General features: G+C 42.1%; 1 protein-coding gene across 1 annotated transcript in view; it reads right to left on the bottom strand.

The window, feature by feature from the left end:
• The window catches only part of NUDT3 (nudix hydrolase 3), a 120513-nt gene that overhangs the window by 36578 nt on the left and 59270 nt on the right, over positions 1-24665 (bottom strand). Inside the window, exon 2 of the mRNA XM_021716987.1 lies at positions 12153-12263. Coding sequence (XP_021572662.1) covers positions 12153-12263 — 111 coding nt within the window. The remainder of the gene's footprint in view (positions 1-12152; positions 12264-24665) is intronic.

The raw sequence follows: 24665 nt of genomic DNA, 5'->3' as shown, positions 1-24665 counted from the left end.
GGCCACTGCACTCCAGTCTGGGCAATAGAGACTCCAACTCAAAAAAAAGAAAAAAAAAAAGAGAAAGAAATCAATAACTGTAGCACTCATTTTATTAAGTACTTTGCTATGTGTTGGGCACCAAGGATTCAAGAGTAAGCTGAAAAGAAAGAATGATACCTGTCTACATAGAGTGTCAAGTCTAGCACAAAAGACAAGATAAGCAAGCAATATCAACAAAGCATGATAAATACCACAGAGCAAAGTACAGACTGCAATAGAAACACACAAGTATGAACCTACTGGGAGGAATCACAAAGGCTTCATGAAGGAAGTAGCCTTCAGCTTGACACGTAGAATTAGCTAAGCATGAATGGATACTGCAGACTGCTCACTGAACACCTGTTCATGTTGTGTGACCTCCATGACCACCAGCCTTGTGATTATGGAAACCTCATGGAGCAAAAGTGAATAGGGTCACCTAAGCACCCTGGCCTCATTAACAAGAAGGATCAGTTTCTTTAGTGGGTAAGTATCTTTCAATCCTGGAAATGTTTAGAATTAAATATACAATGTTCAAGCAAATCAAAATCATAAATAATTAATATATTCATAATATCAATAATAAATACTATATTTATGATCACATAAATATTTGTTAGATACCACAGTTTATGATTTTATAATATTTATAAGGTATGCCACCTATCAGACAACCAGCCATGTAGCCTCAAATAAAAAGTATAATTGGATAATTTATTTCTGACTTGTGATTTTAAGTTGAAAATCTTAATAAGCTTATATTAAATATGGGGATATGTAGAGAATCTAAGGCTTATTTGTAGATTTAGTATATGAGATTCATAGGACTTTGTAAAAAAGAGTTCTATGCTTCATAAAATTTTGCATTTCTTTTTTTTTTTTTTTTTTTGAGTTGGAGTCTTACTCTGTCACCCAGACTGGAGTGCAGTGGCTGCTCCCGGCCACCGCAGCCTCGACCTGCTGGGCTCCGGCGATCCTTCTGCCTCAGCCTTCCGAGTAGCCGGAATTACAGGCATGCGCTACCACGCCCGGCTGATTTTTTGATTTATTGTAGAGATGAGGTCTTGCTGCCCAGGCGGGTCTCAAACCCGCGGGCTCAGGCAATCCACTCATCTCAGCCTCCCAAAGGCATGGGATTACAGGCTGAGCCACCGAGCCCAGCTCAATTTTGCATTTCTTTGAAAAATGGTTTTGTTTTGTTTTTAAGAGACAAAGTCTTAACTGTTTCCCAGGCTGGATTCAAACTCCTGGGCTCAAGGAATCCTCTTTCTTCAGCCTCCAAAATGGCTAGGAGCCCAGCCGAAAATGTCATTAATTTTAATTGACATCATAATTGTACATATTTATGGGGTACAGACTGACATTTTGATATATATATAACATGTGTAATGACCAAGTCAGGATAATTAGCATATCCATCATCTCAAACATTTACCATTTCTTTGTGTTGGGAACATTCAAAATCTTCTCTTCTAGCTATCTGAAAATATACAATAAATTATTGTTAATTATAGTCATCCTACAATGCTGAAGAACACTAAAACTTATTTCTCCTACCTAGCTATAATTTTTTATCCTTTAACAAATCTCTCCCTATCCCTCACTTTCTCCTACCCTTTCTAGCCTCTAGTATTCTCTGTTCTACTTTCTTACTTCTATAAGATCTACTTATTTTTTAGCTTCCACGAGTGAGAACATGTGACGTTTACCTTTCTGTGCCCAGTTTATTTCACTTAACATAATGTCCTCCAGGCTCATTCATATTGCTATGAATGACAGCATTTTACTCTGATGAGTAGTATTCCATTGTGTATATATACCACATTTTCTTTATCGAATCATCTGTTGGTGAGCACTTAGACTGCTTCCATATCTTGGTTATTGTGAATAATTCTATAATAAACACAGGAGTGCAGATATCTCTTTGATATACTGAGTTCTTTAACTTAGGATATATAACCAGCAATAGGATTGCTGAATCATATGGTGGTTCTGTTTTTAGTTTTTTGAGTAACTCCCACACTGTATTCCATAATGGCTATACTAATTTGCATTGTCACTAAGAGCATATGAGAATTCCCTTTTCTCTGCATCCTCATTGATTCTGTTATTTTTTTCTTTCTGACGGTAACCATTCTAATCTCATTGTGGTTTTTTTATTTTTTTTTTTGAGTTGGAGTCTCACTCTGTCACTTATTGGAGTGCAGTGGCGGAGCGGCCACTGCAGTTTTGACCTGCTGGACTACAGTGATCCTTCCACCTCAGCCTTCCAAGTAGCTGGAACTACAGGTGTGCGCTACCATGCCCAGCTAATTTTTGATTTATTGTAGAGATGAGGTCTCGTCAAGCTGCCCAAGCAGGTCTCGAACCCGTGGGCTCAGGCAATCCACTCACCTCGGCCTCCCAAAGTACTGGGATTACAGGCTGAGCCACTAAGCCCAGCCTCATTGTGGTTTTGATTTGCATTTTTCTTTTTCTATTTTTTTTTTTTTTCTGAGTAGAAGTCTCACTCTGTCATCCAGGATGGAGGACAGTGGCATGCTCCCAGGCACTGGAGCCTTGACCTGCTAGACTCAGGAGATCCTTCTACCTCAGCCTTCCAAGTAGCTGAAACTACAGGTACACGCCACCACGCACAGCTAATTTTTTGATTTATTGTAGAGATGGTGTCTCATCGTGTTGCCCAGGTTGGTCTCGAACCTGTGGGCTCAGGCAATCCTCCCACCTTGGCCTCCCAAAGTGCTGGGATTATAGGTGTGAGCCACCATGCCCGGCCTTGATTTGCATTTTTCTAATGATGAGTGATGTTGACCATATTTGCATATATAATTGATCCTTGAGCAACACAGGTTTGAACTTCATGGGTCTACTTATATAAGGATTTTCTTTTGTCTCTGCCATTCCTGAGACAGTAAGAGTAACCTTTCCTCAGGACTTCCTCCTCCTCGGCCTACTCAATGTGAAGAAAACGAGAATAAAGACTATAACTAAAAAAGTTAAGTTATGATCCACTTCCACTTAATGAACAGTAAATATGTTTTCTCTACCTCTTCCTTATGATTTTTTTTCTTTCTTTTTATTGAGTTGAGGTCTCACCCTGTCTTGCAGGCTGGAGGGCAGTAGCATGATCATGGCTCATCCCAGCTTCAACTTCCTGGGTGGTACAGGCGATCCTTCTGCCTCAGTTTCCTGAGTAGCTGGGACTACGGGTGCAAATTTTTTTTTTTTAATTTTTGTAGAGAAGAGGCATCACTATGTTGCCCAGGCTGGTCTCAAACTTCTGGGCTCAAGCAATTCTCTTGCATCAGCCTTCCAAAGTGTTAGTATTGTAGGCGTGAGTTATCATGCCTGGCCCCTAATGATTTTCTTAAAAACATTTTCTTTTCTCTAGCTTACAAGAAATACAGTGTATATAATACATATGATAAACAAAATATGTGTTAATTCACTGTTCATGCTATTAGTAAGGCTTCTGGTCAAGCTTTCTTCAATGGCAGCAGCAGGGGTCTTAACTTGTCTCCCAGGCTGAAGATTAGTAGCACAATCATGGCCAACGCAGCCTCAACCTGCTGGGCTCAGGTGATCTTTCTGCCTCAGCCTTCCAAGCAGTTGGAACTACAGGCACACCTGGCTAATTTTTTGATTAATTGTAGAGATGAGATCTCACCAAGTTGCCCAGGATCGTCCTGAACCTGGGCTCATGCAGTGCTCTTACCTTGGCCTCCCAAAGTGTTAGGATTATAGGCGTGAGCCATTGTGCCTGGCCTGTGTTTTTGTTTTTTTTTTAAAGTCAGACAAATGAAGTTCTTTAACACCAATCAAATATATTACATTTATAAATGCAATTTGTAACATCTGAAGGTCAATTAACTGGTGTATACATATTATCCAAAAGCCCCTTAAAAGTGACTGTTAAAATCTCCTAAACTTACAGACAGAAATATGAGATCTGAAAGCATATAAAAAACTAGGTTTTCAGCCGGGCTCAATGGCTCAGCCTGTAAGCCCAGCACTTTGGGAGACCGAAGCGAGTGGATTGCCTGAGCCCGTGGTTCAAGACCCGCCTGTGTAACTTGGCGAGATCTCATCTCTACAATAAATCAAAAATTAGCCGGGCATGGTAGAGCATGCCTGTACTTTCGGCTACTTGGAAGGCTGAGGTGAAAGGATCACCAGAGCCCAGCAGGGCGAGGCTGCAGTGGCCAGGAGCGTGCCACTGCACTCCAGTCTGGGCGACAGAGTGAGACTCCAACTCAAAACAAACAATCAAACAAAAAAACTAGGTTTTCAATGTGTACTTTAAAGAAATTATAATATTTTGAAAACCAAATTTCTAAATAGTGCTTTCTATTTACAAGAGCTTCCCTGCAAGGATAATAAAAACATCTATCAACATCCTCTCTAATTCAGGTCTAATTCTCTGTTGATGAGCATGTAATTGAAAAAACTACACCCTCCATCCTATTTTGTTGGAAGCCATTGGATTGTTTTTGTAATAACATGTTTCTCTAATTTTTGTCTGTGTGCATTTGATTTATTTGGGCCCATAAGGTTCAAAATAGTTCATAGACACTTCCTTATCTTCTTAATAATGCTGGAATAAGGTATGGAATATGATTATATGACTCTACTTTGACTGCAGGGGGGAAAAAATCGCTCAGTCAGGCAGGATTCTTTAGGGCTGAGAATGGCAGGTACAGCTTAATTTCAAGATTAGGATTACCTTCAAGACACGAGTTAGGTAAGATACTAAACATATGAGGAGACTAGTTTGTGCTGCATCTTTCATTTCCTTTCTTCACAAGAACTTTACTCCTACTTCACCCTGGGGATGGCATGTAATTCCCAAGAAACAAAAGGTAAATATAGCAATACTCTATATTCTTCCCTGTTTCCTCATTGCGCTTCCTTGCAACCATCTAGTTTTCTACATCTTAGCTGCACTTATATAACTCAGGGGCAATTCAACTGCAATCCTCAAAAACGTAACAGCAATAGTGACAACAACTAAGATCAGCATTCCTGGCTGGGCATAGTGGCTCACGCCTGTAATCCTAGCACCCTGGGAGGCCAAGGTGGGACAACTACTTGAGCCCAGGAGTAAAAGACTAGCCTGGCTAAAGGGAGACTATGTCTCTACAAAAAGAAAATCAAAAAATTAGTTGGGCGTGGTGGCATTTGTCTGTAGTCTTAGCTACTTGGGAGACTGAGGAAGAAGGATGTCCTGAGCCCAGGAAGTCAAAGCTGTGGTGAGCCATGATCATGCCACTGCATTCTAATCTGGATGACAGAGTGAGACCCTGTTTAAAAGAAAAAAAAATCAGCTTCTCTAAGATAGACACCAAATCCAAATATGCTCTACAAAAGTAGACCTGTCAAAGAGATTACAACTACAACTCTCAAAACCAAGTACCAAGTCTTTGCACAAGGTCTCTGAACTTCTTCCTTTCTCTCTACTCTAGAAACATAACTCTATGTCAGGTCTTGCAACAATCTACATGGTAACTCTGACAAACATCACTTATGCCTTAGAACCTATGGGAACCAACTGGATTTAAATCATTATTATTCAGCTTAGGTCCACCAACTGGCCCTACCACACTTATTTCAATAGTCAAACCTTTGTGTTTCTCCAGAAACAACCAGGTAAAGGTTTTGGTACCCTCAGGCACAGGGAGGCAAAGTATAGAATCAGACCTGCCCCTGAGGTCAAGCCTACACCCACCCTTGTGCATTCCCCATTATCCCAGGTCCAATAGGAAAGTGAAAACCTAATTCTGCTTCAGAATGAAGGAAAGCTCACCACCTACTTCATCCCTCTTCCATCACCTCCTTTACCCAGGGAATCATACACACGGGACCACTATCCACTGCATCCCCAAACAAAGCCTCTCCACAATGGGATCATTTTTTTTTTTTTTTGAGTTGGCGTCTCACTCTGTTTGCCCAGGCTGGAGTACAGTAGCATATTCACAGCCACTGCAGCCTTGACCTGCTGGGCTCAGGTGATCCTTCCGCCTCAGACTTCCAAGTAGCTGAAACTACAGGCATGTACTACCATGCTCAGCTAATTTTTTGATTTATTGTAGAGATGGGGTCATGCAAAATTGCCCAGGCTGGTCTCAAACCCCTGAGCTCAGGCAATCCTCTGGTCTCCGTCTCCCAAAGTGCTGGGATTACAGGCTTGAGCCACTGTGCCTGGCTCAAAATGGGAATTTTTATTTTATTCTATTCTATTCTATTTTTGAGTCGAAGTCTCACTCTGTCACCCAGGCTGGAATGCAGTGGCACACTCACAGCAGCCTTTTACCTCAGACTTCCAAGTAGCTGGAACTATAGGCGTGCGCTACCATGCCCGGCTAATTTTTGATGGGGTCCCACCAAGTTGCCTGGGCTGGTAACCCATGGGCTCAGGCAACCTGCAGGAGTCCAGTTCCTGTCGGTTTCAGGGTACCCCAAAGGTGGAGATGGCGTCGGCGATTGTGAGAATGAGAGAAAGAGGGAGAGAGGGAGAGAGGAAAAGAGAGGGAGAGAGAGGGAAAGAGAGGGAGGGAGAGAGAGAGAGAGAGAGAGAGAGAGAGAGACAGACAGCTGCTTAGATTTGAGCAGAAGACCTTTATTGAGTGTCAACAGTGGGCTTTTATACTCATATGTCTTTCATGTAACACAAAGTCAGGTGTGGGGGGGGGTCCCCCACCCATCAGATGTTCTTTCAGGTATGAGGAAGAAAATCCTGTAACAGATGTTAACCTTAATCCATGACTGCCTATAAACCTTTCTCATCCTAAGCTGATTTATACTAATACTAAGTTAAACAATTCTATAGAAACTTAAGTACTTACTTTACAACCTAAAGTGGCCCATCCTAGAATGTTTGGAATGTGGCCCAGTCCAATGTTCACAGTGGACTACCTGCAAGTAACCTAGCCGCATTCTTTCAACAAAATGGCTGTCTAAACTTATATTCCTAAAACTATATTCTACAATTTACACCTTACTCAATGTCAATAAATCCTAAAATCACGACCCAGAAGACTGTGACCAATACTATGGCTCTTAGATGTGACCCGAGTGTGAGTTGTAAGGTGTGTGAAAGCCAAAACTGCAGTTTGTGGAAGAATGGGAGCAATGAGCTTCTAAAGTTAGCGTGTGTTCGTCCTGGTCTCAGAGTTTTTATGTTTTGAGCTTACAGGAGCTTATTCTGGTTATAGTGCTGAGTAGAAAGGGGGAGGAAATGGGGTCAATAGCTCCCGAACGCATCCTAGTGGTCTCGGGGTCAACGGCCCTTCCTGATCCCTAATGCTCAGTGGGCCTCCATGGCCGCCTCCCAACAGCAACCCACTCACCTTGGCCTCCCAAAGTGCTGGGATTAAAGGCTAAGTCACTGAGCCCAGCCTAAACAGGAACATTTTATTTTTAATTAATTAATTTATTTATTTGAGTTGGAGTCTCACTCTGTTGCCCAGACTGGAGTGCAATGGCACGCTCCCAGCACCGCAGCCTCGACCTGCTGGGCTCTGGCGATCCTTCAGCCTCAGCCTTTCAAGTAGCCAGAACTACAGGCACGCTACCACGCCTGGCTAGTTTTTGCTTTATTGTAGAGATGAGGTCTCACCAAGTTGCCCAGGCAGGTCTTGAACCCATGGGCTCAGGCAATTCAGGGAACATTTTAAATGAGCAACAGGTTTATAACCATCCAAACACTCTCCTAGAAGCCAATCTTTGTACCAGAGTTGGCTACCCTGCTAAGAAGTCCCCTAGCATGCTGTACTAACTGCTCCTTCCAATCTTAACTTTCAAATTATAATTTCCTATTTGCTCTGCATTCTCAGTGAGATGTTAAGCTCACTAATGATAAAATCTAAAATTTTGTATCCCCAGCATGTGGCCCAGTGCTTGGTGAAAGATGGATGAGCACTCACTATTTGTTGAATGAACAGGCAACATTCAATCAGTAAACAGCTACGAGGAAGACACAGATTCTGAACTGCATTCTGTCACAGCTTCATTCTTCCATGGATTAGGTTTGTCTAATTAAATCAGTGACACACTGTAGATCAGACAGTTCTCTCAGGGGCCACCGAACTCCCTTCTCTAGAAGGGGAAGCTCTGCAAATACATCTAAATAATTCCTTGAACAGGTTAGCACACCAAGCAGAGGAGGATGGCTGATACAACTAAAGCAGTTATCACTCACAGGGAATCTGGATTGGTTAAGATTCTTAACTGCAGGCAACAGAACGCAACCCGATCAGTTTAAGAGAAGGATTTATTAAGGGATAAAAACAGCTTACAGAATCACTGGGTGAGCTCAAGAAACAGACTGCAGCCCAAAGTTCCAGGAACAACTCCCAAAAACATGTCGCAGAACTGGACTGCCAAGGGAGTTGCTACCTCTGGGATGGATCATGAAGCCATCAAATAAAAGCCCCAGCCAAATCAGGAAGCTGACACTATAGCTGCCAAGTCCAGAACTATATCTCCCTTGTCAAAATGTGTGCCACCAAAATGGATAGGCCTGCTACCCATAGAACGTGCCCTGCTTCTCTGCCTGTGACTAAAGCAGTCTTGTGCAAGTGCCTCCTCCTGGGCAAGTGCCTCCCCCTGGGCACACCTAAATCTCATCAGGGGGACACAGCTGCAGTCCTTACAAGAGTCTGGGAAAAGTACGTTTTGGCTTTCTAGTCTCTTCAGATCAGAGGGGAACTGAGATGGGTGTGGAGACAGCCAAGCCAGAGTCCATCCCTCAGAGAGCATGGCTCTCCAAAGCTCTAGCAGGAGGAATTCTCAGAACACTCACTGAAAGAATTCAATACTCTAATGCAGCAGGTTAAATCACCTGAGAGTCCCATTAAACTCAGATCCTAACACAGCAGGTCTGAATTGGAGTCTGAGATTTTCCATTTCGAACAAGCTGCTGGTCAATGCTGATGTTACTGGTCTACCTACCACTCCGAGTTGCAAAAGCTTAAACCAGGAAAACAGCCAGGCCTGTTTGCTTATGTATTGTACTGTATTGTATTGCCTATGACTACTTTTGCCCTACAATGGCAGAATTAAGCAGCTGTAACAGAGACTGTATGACCTGCATGATAAATGTCCCACTCTAAAAGTATATAATATCTCTTCATTATTTTACATTACAGAATAAACAAATATTGGCATATTCCAATATAAATTTTTTTTTTGAGTTGGAGTCTCGCTCTGTTACCCAGGCTGGAGTGCAGTGGCTGCTCCCGGCCACTGCATTCTCGACCTGCTGGGCTCCGGCGATCCTTCCGCCTCAGACTTCCAAGTAGCTGGAACTACAGGTTTGATTTATTGTAGAGATGAGGTCTCACCAAGTCGCCCAGACGGGTCTCGAACCTGTGGGCTCAGGCAATCCACTTACCTCAGCCTCCCAAGGCACGGGATTACAGGCTGAGCCACCGAGCCCAGCCCAATATAAATTTAATTTCTTTTCCTTTTTTTGAGAGACAGCATCTTGCTCTGCTGCCTAGGCTGGAGTGTACTGGAACGGTCACAGCTCACTGCAGACTCTAACTCCTGGACTCAAGCTATCCTCCCACCTCAGTCTCTAGAGTAGCTTAGGCCTACCACTAGCTACCACCTCCAGGCATGCATACCACCATGCCTAGCTAAGTTAAAAAAATTTTTTTTTGTAGATACAGTGTCTTGCTATGTTGCCTAGGCTGGTCTCCCACTCCTGGCCTCATGCTATCTTCCTGCTTCAGACTCCCAAAGTGCTGGGATTATAGGCATGAGCCACCGCACCTGGTCTTAAGTTAAATTTCTAACAAAATAAACTCTAAAGATTTTAACTTGGGCGGTCTTGGTGGCTCAGCCTGTAATCCTAGCACTTTGGGAGGCTGAGGCGAATGGATTGCCTAAGCCTGTGGGTTTGAGACCAGCTCAGGAAACTTGGTGAGACCTTGACCTACAATAAATCAAAAATTACCTGGGCGTGGTAGCATGTACCCGTAGTTCTGGCTACTTGGAAGGCTGAGGCGGAAGGATCGTCCGAACTCAGCAGGTTGACACTAGGGTGGCCGTGAATATGCTAGTGGAATCCAGCCTGGGTAACAGAGTGAGACTCCAACTCAAAAAAATAAAAAAAGATTTTATCTTCTCCTATTGGCCATGCTTTTAAATTGCGCTAAACGCTAAGAGGCTTCTGAAAGTCAAATTCTAGAGGGTGGAGGTTCTAGTAGTTTTAACATGGAATTGTCATTCCCTTTGCCAGAAACAAGTTTAAGCACAGGCACGTGAAGCAAACAGGAACACCAGACATCGAGAGTCTGCCAGGGAAACTTCTGGGGAAAGCATCTTTTTTCCCAAATAAAAAGAGACCCATGAGGTAAAACTGTGTCTCCTACATCGGAAGAGGATGTGTGAGGACAGAGCTGTGATAGCCACCCTGTGACAACAAGACTGAGAACAAAAGCCAATGTATTAAGGAAGAAGAAACAGAAAGATGGGAAGCACCTGGGATAATAGCTGAATTGGCCAACCTGGGACTTTTTGTTAGGTGATAGAATAAAACTGGTAATGAACAATAAGGGGCATATTATTATTTTCAGCTGCATACATCCTGAGAGGGCAGTATATAATTTACGAAGGATATTCAGGCTCATGTTCTTATTTGTGCCTCACACTTCTCTCCCCTTCCCTCCATGATGGAGTAAACAGCAAGACACTCAAATGGGGAACCAAGGTTCAGGGAGTTTAAAGTTACCTTCTCATAGGTCACACAGCTATTAACTGACAGTATCAGAAACCAGCTTTCCCAATGTCAATGTTCTTTTCATCAGATCCCCCCTTGAATCCATTTGGTTCTACCCAGGTTAGTCTCCTCACCATTCACTGTGAGAATGCCTTCTCACATCCACTCTAACAAAGTTTCTCTCTTCCTATATGTTGATAATTTCCATTTTGGGTATTTCTTCAGAATGTGCATTGTTCCATTTATTGCAGAAACATGTTTTTGTTCATCTAGCTGTGTACTAGCCACAGAAAGGGATGATTTTAAAGGGGAAGCATGATTTCTGCCCCAAGTTTGCAACCTAGTTATGGATACTAGATACATAATAAAACGAGAGTGACATAAACCACTGTAAGTCTACAGGAGTTCAGAGTGAGGAAATAATAATTCCTTGGTTATTCCAAGGGTAAGATTAGTCTAAGAGTACTTCAGCAAGAGCTGAAACCAAAAGAAGTATAGAAATTAGACTTGTTCTTATGCTATTTTATATGTTCTCAGAATCAGTCTTAAATCTCCTCTAGAACAAAGAAATGGATTTTAGAAGCACTACCTATATGGCCAGGGCAAGTAAACTGGGCAATAACACAACATCAAGCAGGGTATTTCTTCAGAATCTGCATTGTTCCATCTATCACAGAAGGACTCACTTACGAGTCCGAAATGAGATTACATAAGCAGAGTATGGTGTCACCACACGAGGTTACGGAGAAGCATTAGCTCCTTCCTTCTGGTTTTGAATTGCAAACTGTTTCTCAGTTTTCCCTCACACGGTAAACTCTTGAAATAAGAGAACTAAGGGTTCACAACTTTACTTCTGACTGTTTATTCTGGAGTATCTAGTAAGATATGATGGTCCAGGAACTCATGTATGTTGAACATCATAGGACTAAATAAAAAAGATACTAATTCTCAAGTTGCATCAACAACAGCTTCTGGCTAACAGAATTGTTGCTTTGGCCACAGTTCCACGGCTAGGACCCAGGAAGCACAGGCGAACAAGGGCCTCCTCCAAAGGTTAACAAAAATGAGCTAGTTACACTAGCATAGCCTGTTCCTCTTATTTCTTAGGGCTGAGGAACCATTTGGTTCTTGATCTTCTGTCATAAGTAGCAGAAGCAATGCTGGAAGAGACCCATGGCAAGTCACAAACGTCTGGTATAATCAGAAGGGTCGCTACTAGAGCCCTTTCCTGCAGAGAGGACCTGATAAACATTACCATGACACAACTCAATCACCCCTTTAACAAAGGAGGCACATCTATTAAATGCCATCTTTCGGTGACTCTATGTTCATTCAGTGAGTAGTGATCATACACAGGCCAAGTTCATAACTACAAGGTGCAGCTGTGCCCCCTCTTCTTGGTGCATACCTCCTCACAGACTTCACGGACTGCTGCCACACTCGGCTCCTCCTCAGGCTCCATGCCTCCTCCAGGGACAATCCATCGGTCTGGATGGCGACTACTGCTCACGAGTAGCACCTGAAGTCACACAGGTCACATGGGAGGTTACAAATTTTTAAAGTTTAACCACCACAAACAGCAAAGTAACTAAGACCCATTCCTTGTTTATACCTTTTCAAATCACTTCTTGTAAGGCAGTTTTCATTTCTGTTTGAAAAAGGAGATAGAGGCTGGGTGCAATGGCTCACACCTATAATCCCAGCACTTTGGGAGGCCAAGGTGAGAGGATTGCCTTGGCCCATGGGTTTGAGAATAGCCTGGGCAACGTGGTGAGACCTTGTCTCTACAATAAATACAAAAATTAGCCAGGCGTGGTGGCGTGTGCCTCTAGTTCCAGCTACTTGGAAGGCTGAGGCAGAAGGATCGCCTGAGCCCAACAGGTGGAGGCTGTGGTGGCTATAAATGTGCCACTGCACTCCAGCCTGGGCAACAGAGTGAGACTCCAACTCAAAAAAAAAAGGAAAGAAAAAGGAGATAGCCAAGTGTGGTGGTTCACGCCTGTAATCCTAGCACTTTGGGAGACAGGTGAGAAGACTGCCTGAGCCTGGGGGTTCAATAACAGCCTGGGCAACTTGGTGAGACCTCGTCTCTACAATAAATAAAAAAATTAGCCTGGCGTGGTGGCATTCATCTGTAGTTCCAGCTACTTGGAAGGGTGAGGTGGAAGGATCACCTGAGTCCAGCAGGTTGAGGCTGCGGTGGCCATGAGCGTGCCACTGCACTCTAGCTTGGGTGACAGAGTGAGACTTCAACTCAAAAAAGAAAAAGAAAAAAGAAAAAGAAAGAAAAAAGAGACAAAAAAGTAGACTGCCTAGTAAAAACAGAAGGGCTTCTTCTGAAGGCCATTATCTCTATCTACCCTCCCCTCAGACTCTCAGTCATTTGTCCTGTCTATCCCCTCCCTGTTTCTTTCTCTAAAACCCTTTAAACAAAGACCTGACAAAGGCTCAGGCATGTAATCCCAGTACTTTGGGAGGCGGAGGCAAGAGGACTGCCTGCCCAAGGGTCCAAGACCAGGCTGGGCAACTTGGTGAGACCCTGTCTCTACAATACATAACTTTAAAAAACTAGCCGGGCATGGTGGCATGTGCCTGTGGTTGGAAAGCTAAAGTGGAAGGTTGAGGCTGCAGTGGCCGTGAGTATGCCACTGCACTCCAGCCTGGGCAAGAAAGTGAGACTGCAACTGAAAAAAAAAAAAACAACCAAAATAAACACAAGGTGACAAAAAGACAAAAAATTGTCACAGCCTGTAAGCAATGAAAAGGCTGGCCAGAAGGCAAGAGACCCTTGGCCATGGTTGCCACCATGGTCCAATAGTTTCCCTCCAAGGTGGACTCCTGTGTGTACCAGTTTCTGCTCCATCAGATGGTCACAGACCAATACAACACACCATCCTAGGCTCTAAGTGTATACCAAGAATCCAACTCTCTAGTTTACATGAGAAGTATAAACATTCCTTTCATTATGCTTTAATCAGCTAGGATAAAACTGAAAAACTTTTTGCTAGAAAATTTTATAAAGAAATAGAAAACCGGCCACTGCCTTGTTAGATTGTGGTGTGGCCATGTGCTCTTTGAGCTATGGCTGTGACATGCTTCCTGGCTTTTGCCCCTTCCTCCACCTTGGGGAGGTCAATCCTCTCTCTCTCTAATTTACTTTTAAATAAACTATATTTTCTAATTAAAAAAAAAAAGAAATAGAAAACCAAACAAAAACACAAAACAATGAAACAGAATATTATTTTGCTAATTCAAACTTAACTAGCATTCTGGTCATGGTTAAAATAAAAATCTAGAATTTCCCTAGCTCCTTTCCCTGACTTACCCCTCTCTCTAGGAAAGATGCTAAACAAAGTCATCTGTACTCCATGTGGAGGTAGAGTTAGACTGGCATTATTTCCAAAATGAAAGGAACCCTTGACTACTTCCTAAACCCCTACTTTCTTTTGAATTGTGAGCCCCCATCACTATTCCAAACCATACCCCCCTGAGCACTTCATTTCTACTATGCAGTCATCCTTGCTGCCTAAAAGAAAGGCTACTTTCCTCTCTGGCCCTTACAGATGCCACCAATGCCTTCTGGTTACTGACCTGCCAGTCATCTCCTCTCTCCTTGAGGTCTCTGCAACTATGGACCCATGGAAATATTAGCTTTATCCTTAATCTCATTTTTCCGGTCGGGCATGGTGGTCAAATCTGTAATTTCAGCACTTTGGGAGGCTGAGGTGAAAGGATTGCCTGAGCTCACAGGTTCAAGAACGACCTGGGCAAAAAACTAGCCGGGCGTGGTAACACGCACCTCTAGTTGGGTTACTTGGAAGGCTGTAGGAGAGGGATCGCCTGAGCCTAGCAGGTCAACGCTGGGGTGGCCGTATGTCACTGTACTCCTGCCTAGGTGACAGAATAAAACCCCAACTCAAAAAAACAAAAATCTTATGTTTTCCTGTCATGACAGGTTTTTCTGATGTTCATCTACAAAACCTGTGACCTGTAGACTCAGAAGAGACCATGGAGTTATGGGAAGGAAACCTATGAATCCATCTCCAGTCACCAATATTCAGTCCATGGACTAGAAAAATGACTTATACTCACAAATACCAATGTTCATAGCAGCACTGGTCACAATAGTCAAAAGGCAGAAACAAGCCAAATGATCAACAATGAATCAGATTTTTTAAAAATATGGCATAAATATATAAGGGAGTAATAAGTGGCCATGAAAAGTAATGAATTACTGATACATGTTATGACATGAACAAACCTTGATAACACGACAAATGAAAACCAGACACAAAAAGTCATGAAATAGGAAATATGCAGAATAAGAAAATCCACAGAAACAGAAAGCAGATTGGTGGTTACCAGGGACTGGGGGAAGGGGAAAATGGGTAGCAACTGCATTAGTGGGTGCAAAGTTTTGTTTTGGGATAATGAAAGCTTCCAGAAAGAAGGTAAGAAGTGGTGGTTGCTATTAAGAGATTGGGGAGACAGCCCACAGAATGGGAAAAAATATTTACCAACTGTATATCTAACAAAGGTCTAACATCCAGGATCTACAAGGAACTCAAACGTGCCAAAAAGAAAACAACAAATAGCCCTATTAAAAGGTGGGCAAAAGATATGAACAGACACTTCTCAAAAGAAGACATACAAGCAGCCAATAGACATATGAAAAAATGCTCAGCCTCACTAATCATCAAAGAAATGGAAATCAAAATCACACTGAGATACCATCTAACTCTAGTCAGAATGGCCATCACTAATACCTCAAAATACAACAGATGCTGGAGAAGATATGAAGAAAAGAGAACACTTCTATACTGTTGGTGGGAGTGTAAACTAGTATAACCTCTGTGGAAAACAGTGTGGCAATTTCTAAAAGATCCAAAAATCAACCTTCCATACGACCCAGCAATCCCCCTTCTGGGAATACACCCAGAAGAGCTCAAATCATTCTACAAGAAAGATACCAAGCTGGGCTCGGTGGCTCAGCCTGAAATCCCGCGCCTTGGAAGGCTGAGATGAGTGGATTGCCTGAGTCCGCGGGTTCGAGACCCGCCTGGGCAACTTGGCGAGACCTCATCTCTACAATAAATAAAAAAATTAGCCGGGCGTGGTAGCGTGCGCCTGTAGTTCCAGCTACTTGGAAGGCTGAGGTGAAAGGCTGAGGCGGAAGGATCGCCGGAGCCCAGCAGGTCGAGGCTGCGGTGGCTGGGAGCGGCCACTGCACTCCAGTCTGGGCGACTGAGTGAGACTCCAACTCAAAAAAGCAAAAGATACCAGCATACACATGTTTATCACAGTAGCAAAAACGGAATCAAATATGCTGCCCATCAAAAGTGGACTGGATGAAGAAAATGTGGCACATATACACAATGGAATATTATGCAGTTATAAAGAAGGACAAAATTATCGACTTCACAGCAACTTAGGTGGATTTAGAGTCTATCATACTCAGTGAACTGCCACAGAAACAAAGAACTGAGTACCACAAGTTCTCACTCATAAGTGGACCCTGAACATTTGCTATAATGCTACACAAAAGGGATTGGCAGTAGTGGGTCACTGCTGGGGGGGGAGAAAAGCACATAACACTAATAAGGGTACCTGATCCCAAAGTGAGGATCTCAAAGTGAGGACCAATGGGAGGCCCAGATTTAACCTGTATGATGACCACTTATGCATCTAACACTGAATTGTATCCCAAATCTTAAAAAAAAAGGTATTAATTAACTTTTAAAAAAGTGATGGCTGCTAAATGTCAATAAATTGTTCACTTTAAAATGACTGTTATGTGAATTTCTTCTCAATATTTTAAAAACTAGTTTTAGGATCACAATAATTTCTTAAAAGCTAAGGGAGTCAGTGCTACTACCTTCTTTCCCAGAGTCTACATCCTAAAGGAGCAGCCTTTCCAAAGGTTATCCTTAATTTCGTATTACTAAATTATAAAACCATGATAATATACTATTCCCATGGGGGAAAAAAAAAAAAGAAACCACAGCTGAGCATGGTGGCTCATGCCTGTAATCCCTGCACTTTGGGAGGCTGAGGCAGGAGGATATCTTGAGTCCAGGAATTTGAGACCAGCCTATGCAACATAGTCAGACCTAGTCTCTACCAAAAAAAAAAAAAATCAAAACAGCCAGGCATGGTGGTACACATCTATGGTCCCAGCAACTCAGAGAGGCTGAGGAAAGAGGATTACCCGGCTCAGGAACTTGAGATTGTGGTTAGCCATGGTTATACCACTGCATTCCAGACTTGGTGACAGCGTGATACCCTGACTCAAAAAAAAAAAAAAGTAAAGAAACAAACAAACAAACAAACCGGGTACAGTGGCTCATGCCTGTAATCCCAGAACTTTGGGAGGTGGAGGCGTGAGGATTGCGGTGGCCGTGATTATACCACTGCACTCCAGCCTGGGCAACAGAATGAGACTCACAATAAACAAACAAACAAACAAATCCTTATCAAAAGAAAAATAACCCAAATAAATATATGCTTGTATGTTAATTCAAAATACAAAAAAAAAATTTTTAAGTCATCCAAGAACTCTGTAGACAAAGGCCCTTAAGTTACAGCTACCAACTCTACATGAAGATTCAAAAAGAAAAAGTAGTAAAATGGGTTAATCCTTCATTAATTTGTTACATAAATAACACAGAGTCAGCCGGGCTTGGTGGCTCAGCCTGTAATCCCAGCGCTTTGGGAGGCTGAGGTGAGTGGATTGCCTGAGCCCGCGGATTCGAGACCCACCTGGGCAACTTGGTGAGACCTCATCTCTACAATAAATCAAAATGAGCCAGGCGTGGTAGCGCACGCCTGTAGTTCCAGCTACTTGGAAGGCTGAGGCGGAAGGATCGCTGGAGCCCAGCAGGTCGAGGCTGCGGTGGCCGGGAGCGGCCACTGCACACCAGTCTGGGCGAATGAGTGAGACTCCAACTCAAAAAACAAAACAAAACAAAATAACACAGAGTCTTTCTTCCCCTATTTCCTGGCAAAGCATTTACCAGTCATTATAAACATAAGCACTGCTTCAAAGGTGACTAGGGACAACCAATCTAAGGTATGGTCCAAATGAAAAACCTTTACAGGAACATTTAAAAGCTAAAGCAAAGAAAATAAAATCTCTGACATGAGGTATAAGCACTCAATTTCTAAATTTCAGTCAATGTGAAATATTCATTAGTAAATCTAGCAAGTGTTATTTGCTTTGCACATAAAAAGCACAACTATATGAAGAAGACCCTAAGTAGTAATGAGACTGGAGAAAGCAACCTCATTACTTTGTAGTCGCACTTCAAAGCAAACATGATTGCAGTAAGTAGCTCTCCTCAGTAAGCTTCCTTGACAACCTACTGAAAATTATTTTAACCAGGGATTTTATTCCTTTCAACCTTATTAAAATACTAAATGTTGTTCGGGTCAGTAAACTCTTATTCCAAGGCTTGATTTTGAAATATAAACGCAACGGTAAAGCTCCTAAAAGATTCTGAAAATAACACATGAAGAATAAAATGCAGCATTTGTTATTTTTTTCAACAAATACTCATTAAGCATCATCATAAGCCAAGAAACTCAAGATGTAGAAATTAAAACCACTGCAGTCTGGGGGCAGATCAAACTGGCTGACGAAGCATCAGATCTTTTTGAAGCTCTAGAGATGGATAAATGGACTCACGGAACACACTCACCCGTAGATTCTTGAATTCATGATATAGGTAATTCTGTAGAGCAGATAAAAATCAACAGGTAGGGCAGAGGCAACTTGTTTTCCATATGGACACAGAGCGACAATCACTGTATTGATTAGTGACGCGTGTGCAGTGAAAGACTAAAGAAATGTCTGAGAAGGATAAACCTGATAAAGGGAGCAAGAAATGCAGCAGGAACAGTCATGTTTGATTTTTTTAGAGTTTTGTGGTTTTTTTTTTTGCTTTAATATTGCTTAATACAAATTTTTAAAAGAATATAAAAGAAAGTCATAGTTCCTGCCCTAAAGGAATGGAACATCTAGTAGGGATTAAAAAAATAGTAAATATACAGGGTGAAGAATACCTTGTCTGAGGATACCTCAATGACACTGAAAAGTAACACAAAGGCCAGGCTCAGTGGCTCAAACTGTAATCCCGTGCCTTTGGGAGGCAGAGGTAAGTGGACTGCCTGAGCCCGTGGGTTCGAGACCCGCATGGGCAACTTGGCGAGACCTCATCTCTACAATAAATCAAAAAATTAGCCGGGCGTGGTAGCGCGCACCTGTAGTTCCAGCTACCTGGAAGGCTGAGGCGAAAGGATCGCTGGAGCCCAGCAGGTCGAGGCTGTGGTGGCCGGGAGCGGCCACTGCACTCCAGTCTGAGCGACAGAGTGAGACTCCAACTCAAAAAAAAAAAAAAGAAAAGTAACACATAACTCAGGCCTGGGGGTTAGCAGGCAGGTAGTAAAAGAGGAATAGTGTAGAAAGGTTTCTTAAGTTGAATCTAAGCTCAAGAAGAACATTTACTCAACAAAAGTCATAAGATGCCTATTGTGTGTTCATGTGCTTGAGACATAAAAGCAAGATAGTTACAGCTTAGCCCTTGAGAAATTTAAAGTCCAGTGGATGAGACAGACAAAAAGGTGACTGATTATATTTTAGTGACTGTGGCAGGGACTGCAATGTTCACCAGATAATCCATGTAGTTACCTACAGTATCCAACCCTCCTTGCCATTAGGTGGGGCCATGTGACTAGGCTGATCTTGAACTTCTGAACTCAGACAATCCTCTCGCCTTTGTTTTCCCAAAGTGCTGGGATTACAGGCATGAGCCACCCTGTGCCCAGCCTAAGAACACCTTTTTTTTTTTTTTGGAGTTGGAGTCTCACTCTGTCACCCAGACTGGAGTGCCGGCCACCGCACTCCAGTCTGGATGACAGTGTGAGACTTCAACTGGAAAAAAAAAAAAAAAAAGACTTTTATAATTGGCCAAGAAGAATGCCAAGCATTATTTCCTAAGAAATTTCTGGAAGCCAAATGGAGTGAATAAAATATTTAGAATGCTCCAGTTTCTTGAGGTTATTAAAACAAAGACAGCAAAAGCATTCCTGACATCTATAAACTGTATTATTTTCCCAGTCTTAGAACTACTGGAATATACTGTAAGATCCCTGTTCATTAAGACACTGATTTTGCCAAGCCACATTCCAAATGATGGCCTCCAAAATACACTCACTGTAATCTCAAAAGCGGGTAGTGTGTCCCCAAAGTAGCATTCAAGGAATTGATGACACTTCTGTCTAATGTCAATGCCAAACTTTACACTGCAAAAGTGTCTACTTTATATAGGAGGACAGTCAGGCAACTTGGGCTACAGGTCTATCTCTAACACCAATCAGTCACATAACTTCAAAGAAAGTATTTCTGTTTTTTGTTTGTTTTTTTTTGAGTTGGAGTCTCACTCTGTCGCCCAGACTGGAGTGCAGTGGCTGCTCCCAGCCACTGCAGCCTCGACCTGCTGGGCTCCGGTGATCCTTCCACCTCAGCCTTCCAAGTAGCCGGAATTACAGGCATGTGCTACCACGCGCGGCTGATTTTTTTTTTTATTTACTGTAGAGATGAGGTCTCGCTGCCGAGGCGGGTCTCGAACCTGCGGGCTCAGGCAATCCACTCACCTCAGCCTCCCAAAGGCATGGGATTACAGGCTGAGCCACCGAGCCCGGCTCAAAGAAAGTATTTCAATCTCTCTAGACTTCAGTCTTTCCAGTTTTGGAGTCAGAGTCTCACTCAGCTTTTCTTTTTTCTTTTTGAATCAAGGGCCTCATTCTGTCACCCAGGCTGGAAGGCAGTGGCATGATCACATGTCAGTCCTCCTGCCTCAGTCTCCCAAGTAGCTGAGACTAAAGGCGTGCATCACCATGCCCAGCTAATTTTTTGAGTTTTGTAGGAATGAAGTCTCACTATGTTGCCGAGGTTGGTCTCGAACCCCTGGGCTCAAGCAATCCTCTTGCCTTGACCTCTCAAAGTGCTGGGAATAAAGGCATGAGCCACAGCACCTGGTAGCTTTTCATTTAATGAATGTAGAATGTATTAACGACAATTATCTATATCTATGATTCCATCAGGGAATACAAGTGGAAATTAGAAAGTCCATTCTAATTCTATCATATTTTCAATATTTATTAATGTATTCATATATATTCATTATTTATTAATTATCTGGAATTCTATGAAGAAACTGCTTGATCACTCTAATATAGGAAAGGCAAGATAAATGCTTATGTTCCTCCTCATTTACAAATTTTCAGAATGAGACAGTGCCCACAAAACCTCCAAATACGCCGTTGTTATATTGCTATTACTAACAGATTTTTGAACTTCATATGTTTCAATCAACTGCAGTCATTAAACTTTTTTTTTTTTATGTTCCCATCTTTAATTAGTAAGAATCACTTCAGGTTGGTTCCTGTCTCCTTTTTTTCTCCAGTATTTTATTATAATCATTTTCCAACATACAGCTAAGTAGAAATATATCACCCATAGATTCTACCAGTAACATTTTACAAATCTTGCTCTATCTCTTGCCTTTTATGTTTTAATTGACAATAAAACTGTACACATCCATGGGATAAATAGTGATGTTTCGATATATATAATGCCAGGTGTGATGGCACATGTCTGTAATCCCAGCTACTCAAGACAGGGAAGCAAGAGGAGCTCTTGAGCCCAAGGGCTCAAGACCAGCCTAGGTAACACAGTGAGACTCTGTCTCCAAGAGAAAAAATTGTCTGAGAGGTATCTAGTGAAAAAGGAAAAAAAAATTTTTTTAAAATCATATAATGAGCCGGGCTCGGTGGCTCAGCCTGTAATCCCGCGCTTTGGGAGGCTGAGGTGAGTGAATTGCCTGAACCCGCAGGTTTGAGACCCGCCTAGGCAACTTGGTGAGACCTCATCTCTACAATAAAAAAAATTAAAAATTAGCCTGGCGTGGTAGCGTGCACCTGTAGTTCCAGCTACTTGGAAGGCTGAGGCGAAAGGATCACCAGAACCCAGCAGGTCGAGGCTGAGGTGGCCAGGAGCATGCCACTGCACTCCGGTCTAGGCGACAGAGTGAGACTTCAACTCAAAAAAAAGAAAAAAAATCATATAATGTATAGTGATCGGAAGAGCAGGGTACTTAGTACATTCATAATCTCAAACTTATATCATTGTGTCTGGAACATTCAACATGTGTCTTTTTTTAATATAAATCTTTAGTTTTGGATAGTTTTCTTGCTTTTTTGTTTCTATGAGATATCTCAGGCTCATCTTAAGCACTTTCTGGCCTAGATCTGAATTCAGCCATTTCTCTAAGGAGCCCTGCCTTCCTTTTAATAGAAAATGATTATTTAGAGACCTCAAATTATGGTACCGGCAGCTACTGTATTGTCATTGCTTCTAAGCCTTTCCAATGACAGAAAATATGTATCAGTAGAAAGAAAATAATAAAGAGAAAAATTATGGATTATATTGATATTTCCACTTCAGGCTTAAAGCTATTGGGCTTTCACCTTGAATTTTATGCATATATTCATTTTTTGCTGAAAATTACATTAACAATCATCTACTTAATTTATCCTGTATCATTCAATAGTTTCAAATTAACAGTACTATTAACTTCAAAACTACTAAGTATAGTTTAAGATTTCTTTGTAGTTCTTCTTAGCCTAAGGATAAAGACATTCAATCAAAACACTGTGGTGTGGTGTGGTATAGTGCGGTTGGTTTTTAACAGAGATGAGGTATCGCTATGCTGCCCAGGCTGGTCTCAAACTCCTGGACTCAAGCAATCCTCTTACCTTGGCCTCCCAAAGTGCTGGGATTACAGGTGTGAGTCACTACATCCAGCCAAAAAAACACTGTTTTAAAGTCAAAGGAAATATTTATTTTCTGTATGATTATTGTACCAGTTCTTTTTATAGTTAAATTCATTTGTTTATATTTTTCATTTTTAGGAACTGTATTTTGTTGTAACTGAAGAATAACTCACATACACTGAAATGTATCAATCATCTGGGCACAGTTTGATAAGTTTAATAAATGTGCATTCCTGAACTTACACCCCTACAAAGACATACATTTCCATCTCCCAAGGAAGTTCCCTGTGCTTCTTTCCTGTCATTGCTCCTAATCCAGAGGCAATCTTTGTTGTGATATGTACTGTCATAAATCAGTTTTATCATTCTGGATCTTCATATAAATGAAATCATACAGTAACCACTGGTAATTTTATAATACAGTTGTACATTATTTATTTAACCAGTTCTATTGATGGATATTTTGGGCATTTCCAATCTTCTGCTATTAAAACAATGCTACAATAAATGGCTTTTTAGCAGGGCGTGATGGCATGTGCCTGTAGTCCTAGCTACTTGGAAGGATCAGAATGGAGGATTACTTGAGCCCAGGAGTCGGAGATCAGCCTGAACACTAAAAAAAAAAAAAAAAAAAAAAGGCACAGACTTGTATTCCCAGCTACTTGGGAGGCCAAGGTAGGAGGATCAGTTGAGCCTAGGAGTTCAAAGCCGCAGAGAGCTATGATCATGACACTGTACTCCCGTTTGGATGAAAAAGCTAGATCCCGTCTCTTAAAAAAAATTAAAACACAGCCTTATACACAAACTATTTTCCACATGTGAATATATTGGTAGGATTCATACATTCATTCAGCTAATATTCAGTAAACACCCACTCAGTGCCAATCACTGTTCTAGGTGCCGCTGATACTGTAATGAGCAAAAACAAAGGCCCTGCTCTTATGTAGTGTACAATCTACTGGTAGAAGACAGGCAATAAACAAGCAAAAAAAAAAAGTTAAGTGGTTCAATGTACTAAAAAACTAAGGTTGAATAAAGATGAAGAAATTAACACAGTACTCTTTTAGATGGAGGAGTGTCAGAGGTCTCTCATAAGAGGTGATACTTCAGCAGAGACCTGATCAAAATGAGGGAAAAAGCCTTTGGCTCCCTCTGGGAAAAGAACATTCCAGAGAAGGGTACCCTCAGGAGCAAAGTTCCTGCCCTGAGGCAACAATGTGCTTGGATGGTCTAAGTAAAAAAGCTGGGATGGCTACAGCTGAATTAGCAAGGGAAAGAGTGGAGTAGGTAGGTCATAAAGGGCCTCATATAACAAGATCAGGAGGCAAGGATATGGGATCCTAATCCAGGAGAAAAAAACACCCCAAGGGGGTTTGAGCAAACAGTCACTCAAGGTGCAGCATAGAGAACAGGCTGCAAGTAGAGCAAGGATGACCAGGAGGATTTGTAATGTCTCAGGAGAGAAGTGAAGATGGTTTAGACTGAAGAGGCAGCATGGCACGGTGAGAAATGACATTTTGATTTTGCTTTCAAAGATAGGGCTAACAATTCCTGCCTGGGCTATGAAAAAAAAGAAGGAAGCTAAGGATGACCCAAGTTCCTTAGCCTGACAAATAGACAAAAGGGAAAAACAATGGGAGGAACGGGACCACAGGGAAATACTAGTTTCATTTTGCACATGTAAGTCCGAGGTGCCTATTTAAAACACAAGCAGAGTCACTGAGAAGGCAGCTGAGAGATGAATCTACAGTTCAGTGAAGGAGTCAGAGCTGGAGCTTAGCATCTGGCAGCATGTGGAATCTGGGGCTAGATGAGACCATTTCAGAGAAGAGGCCTGAGCCCTGAGGCCCTTTAATGTTTTAAAGGATTCAGCAAAGGAATCTGAGAACAACCAATGAGGGAGTCAGAAAACCAAAAGGGGAGCATACAAGAAGCCAAGCAAAGTGTTTCACAGAGGAGAGAAAGATCAGCTGGGTTAAATGCTACAGAAAGACCAATTAAGATGAGAACTGAGAACTAACCAACAATTTGGCAGCATGGAGTTAATTATATTGTGATACAGGTCTTATCTTTATAAAGGCTAGGATAA

The sequence above is a fragment of the Carlito syrichta genome, unplaced genomic scaffold (assembly GCF_000164805.1).
Source record: "Carlito syrichta isolate Samal-C Ts95f unplaced genomic scaffold, Tarsius_syrichta-2.0.1 Scaffold309115, whole genome shotgun sequence".
Classification (NCBI taxonomy): Eukaryota; Metazoa; Chordata; class Mammalia; order Primates; family Tarsiidae; genus Carlito; species Carlito syrichta.
This window is presented reverse-complemented; position numbering and strand designations above follow the sequence as displayed.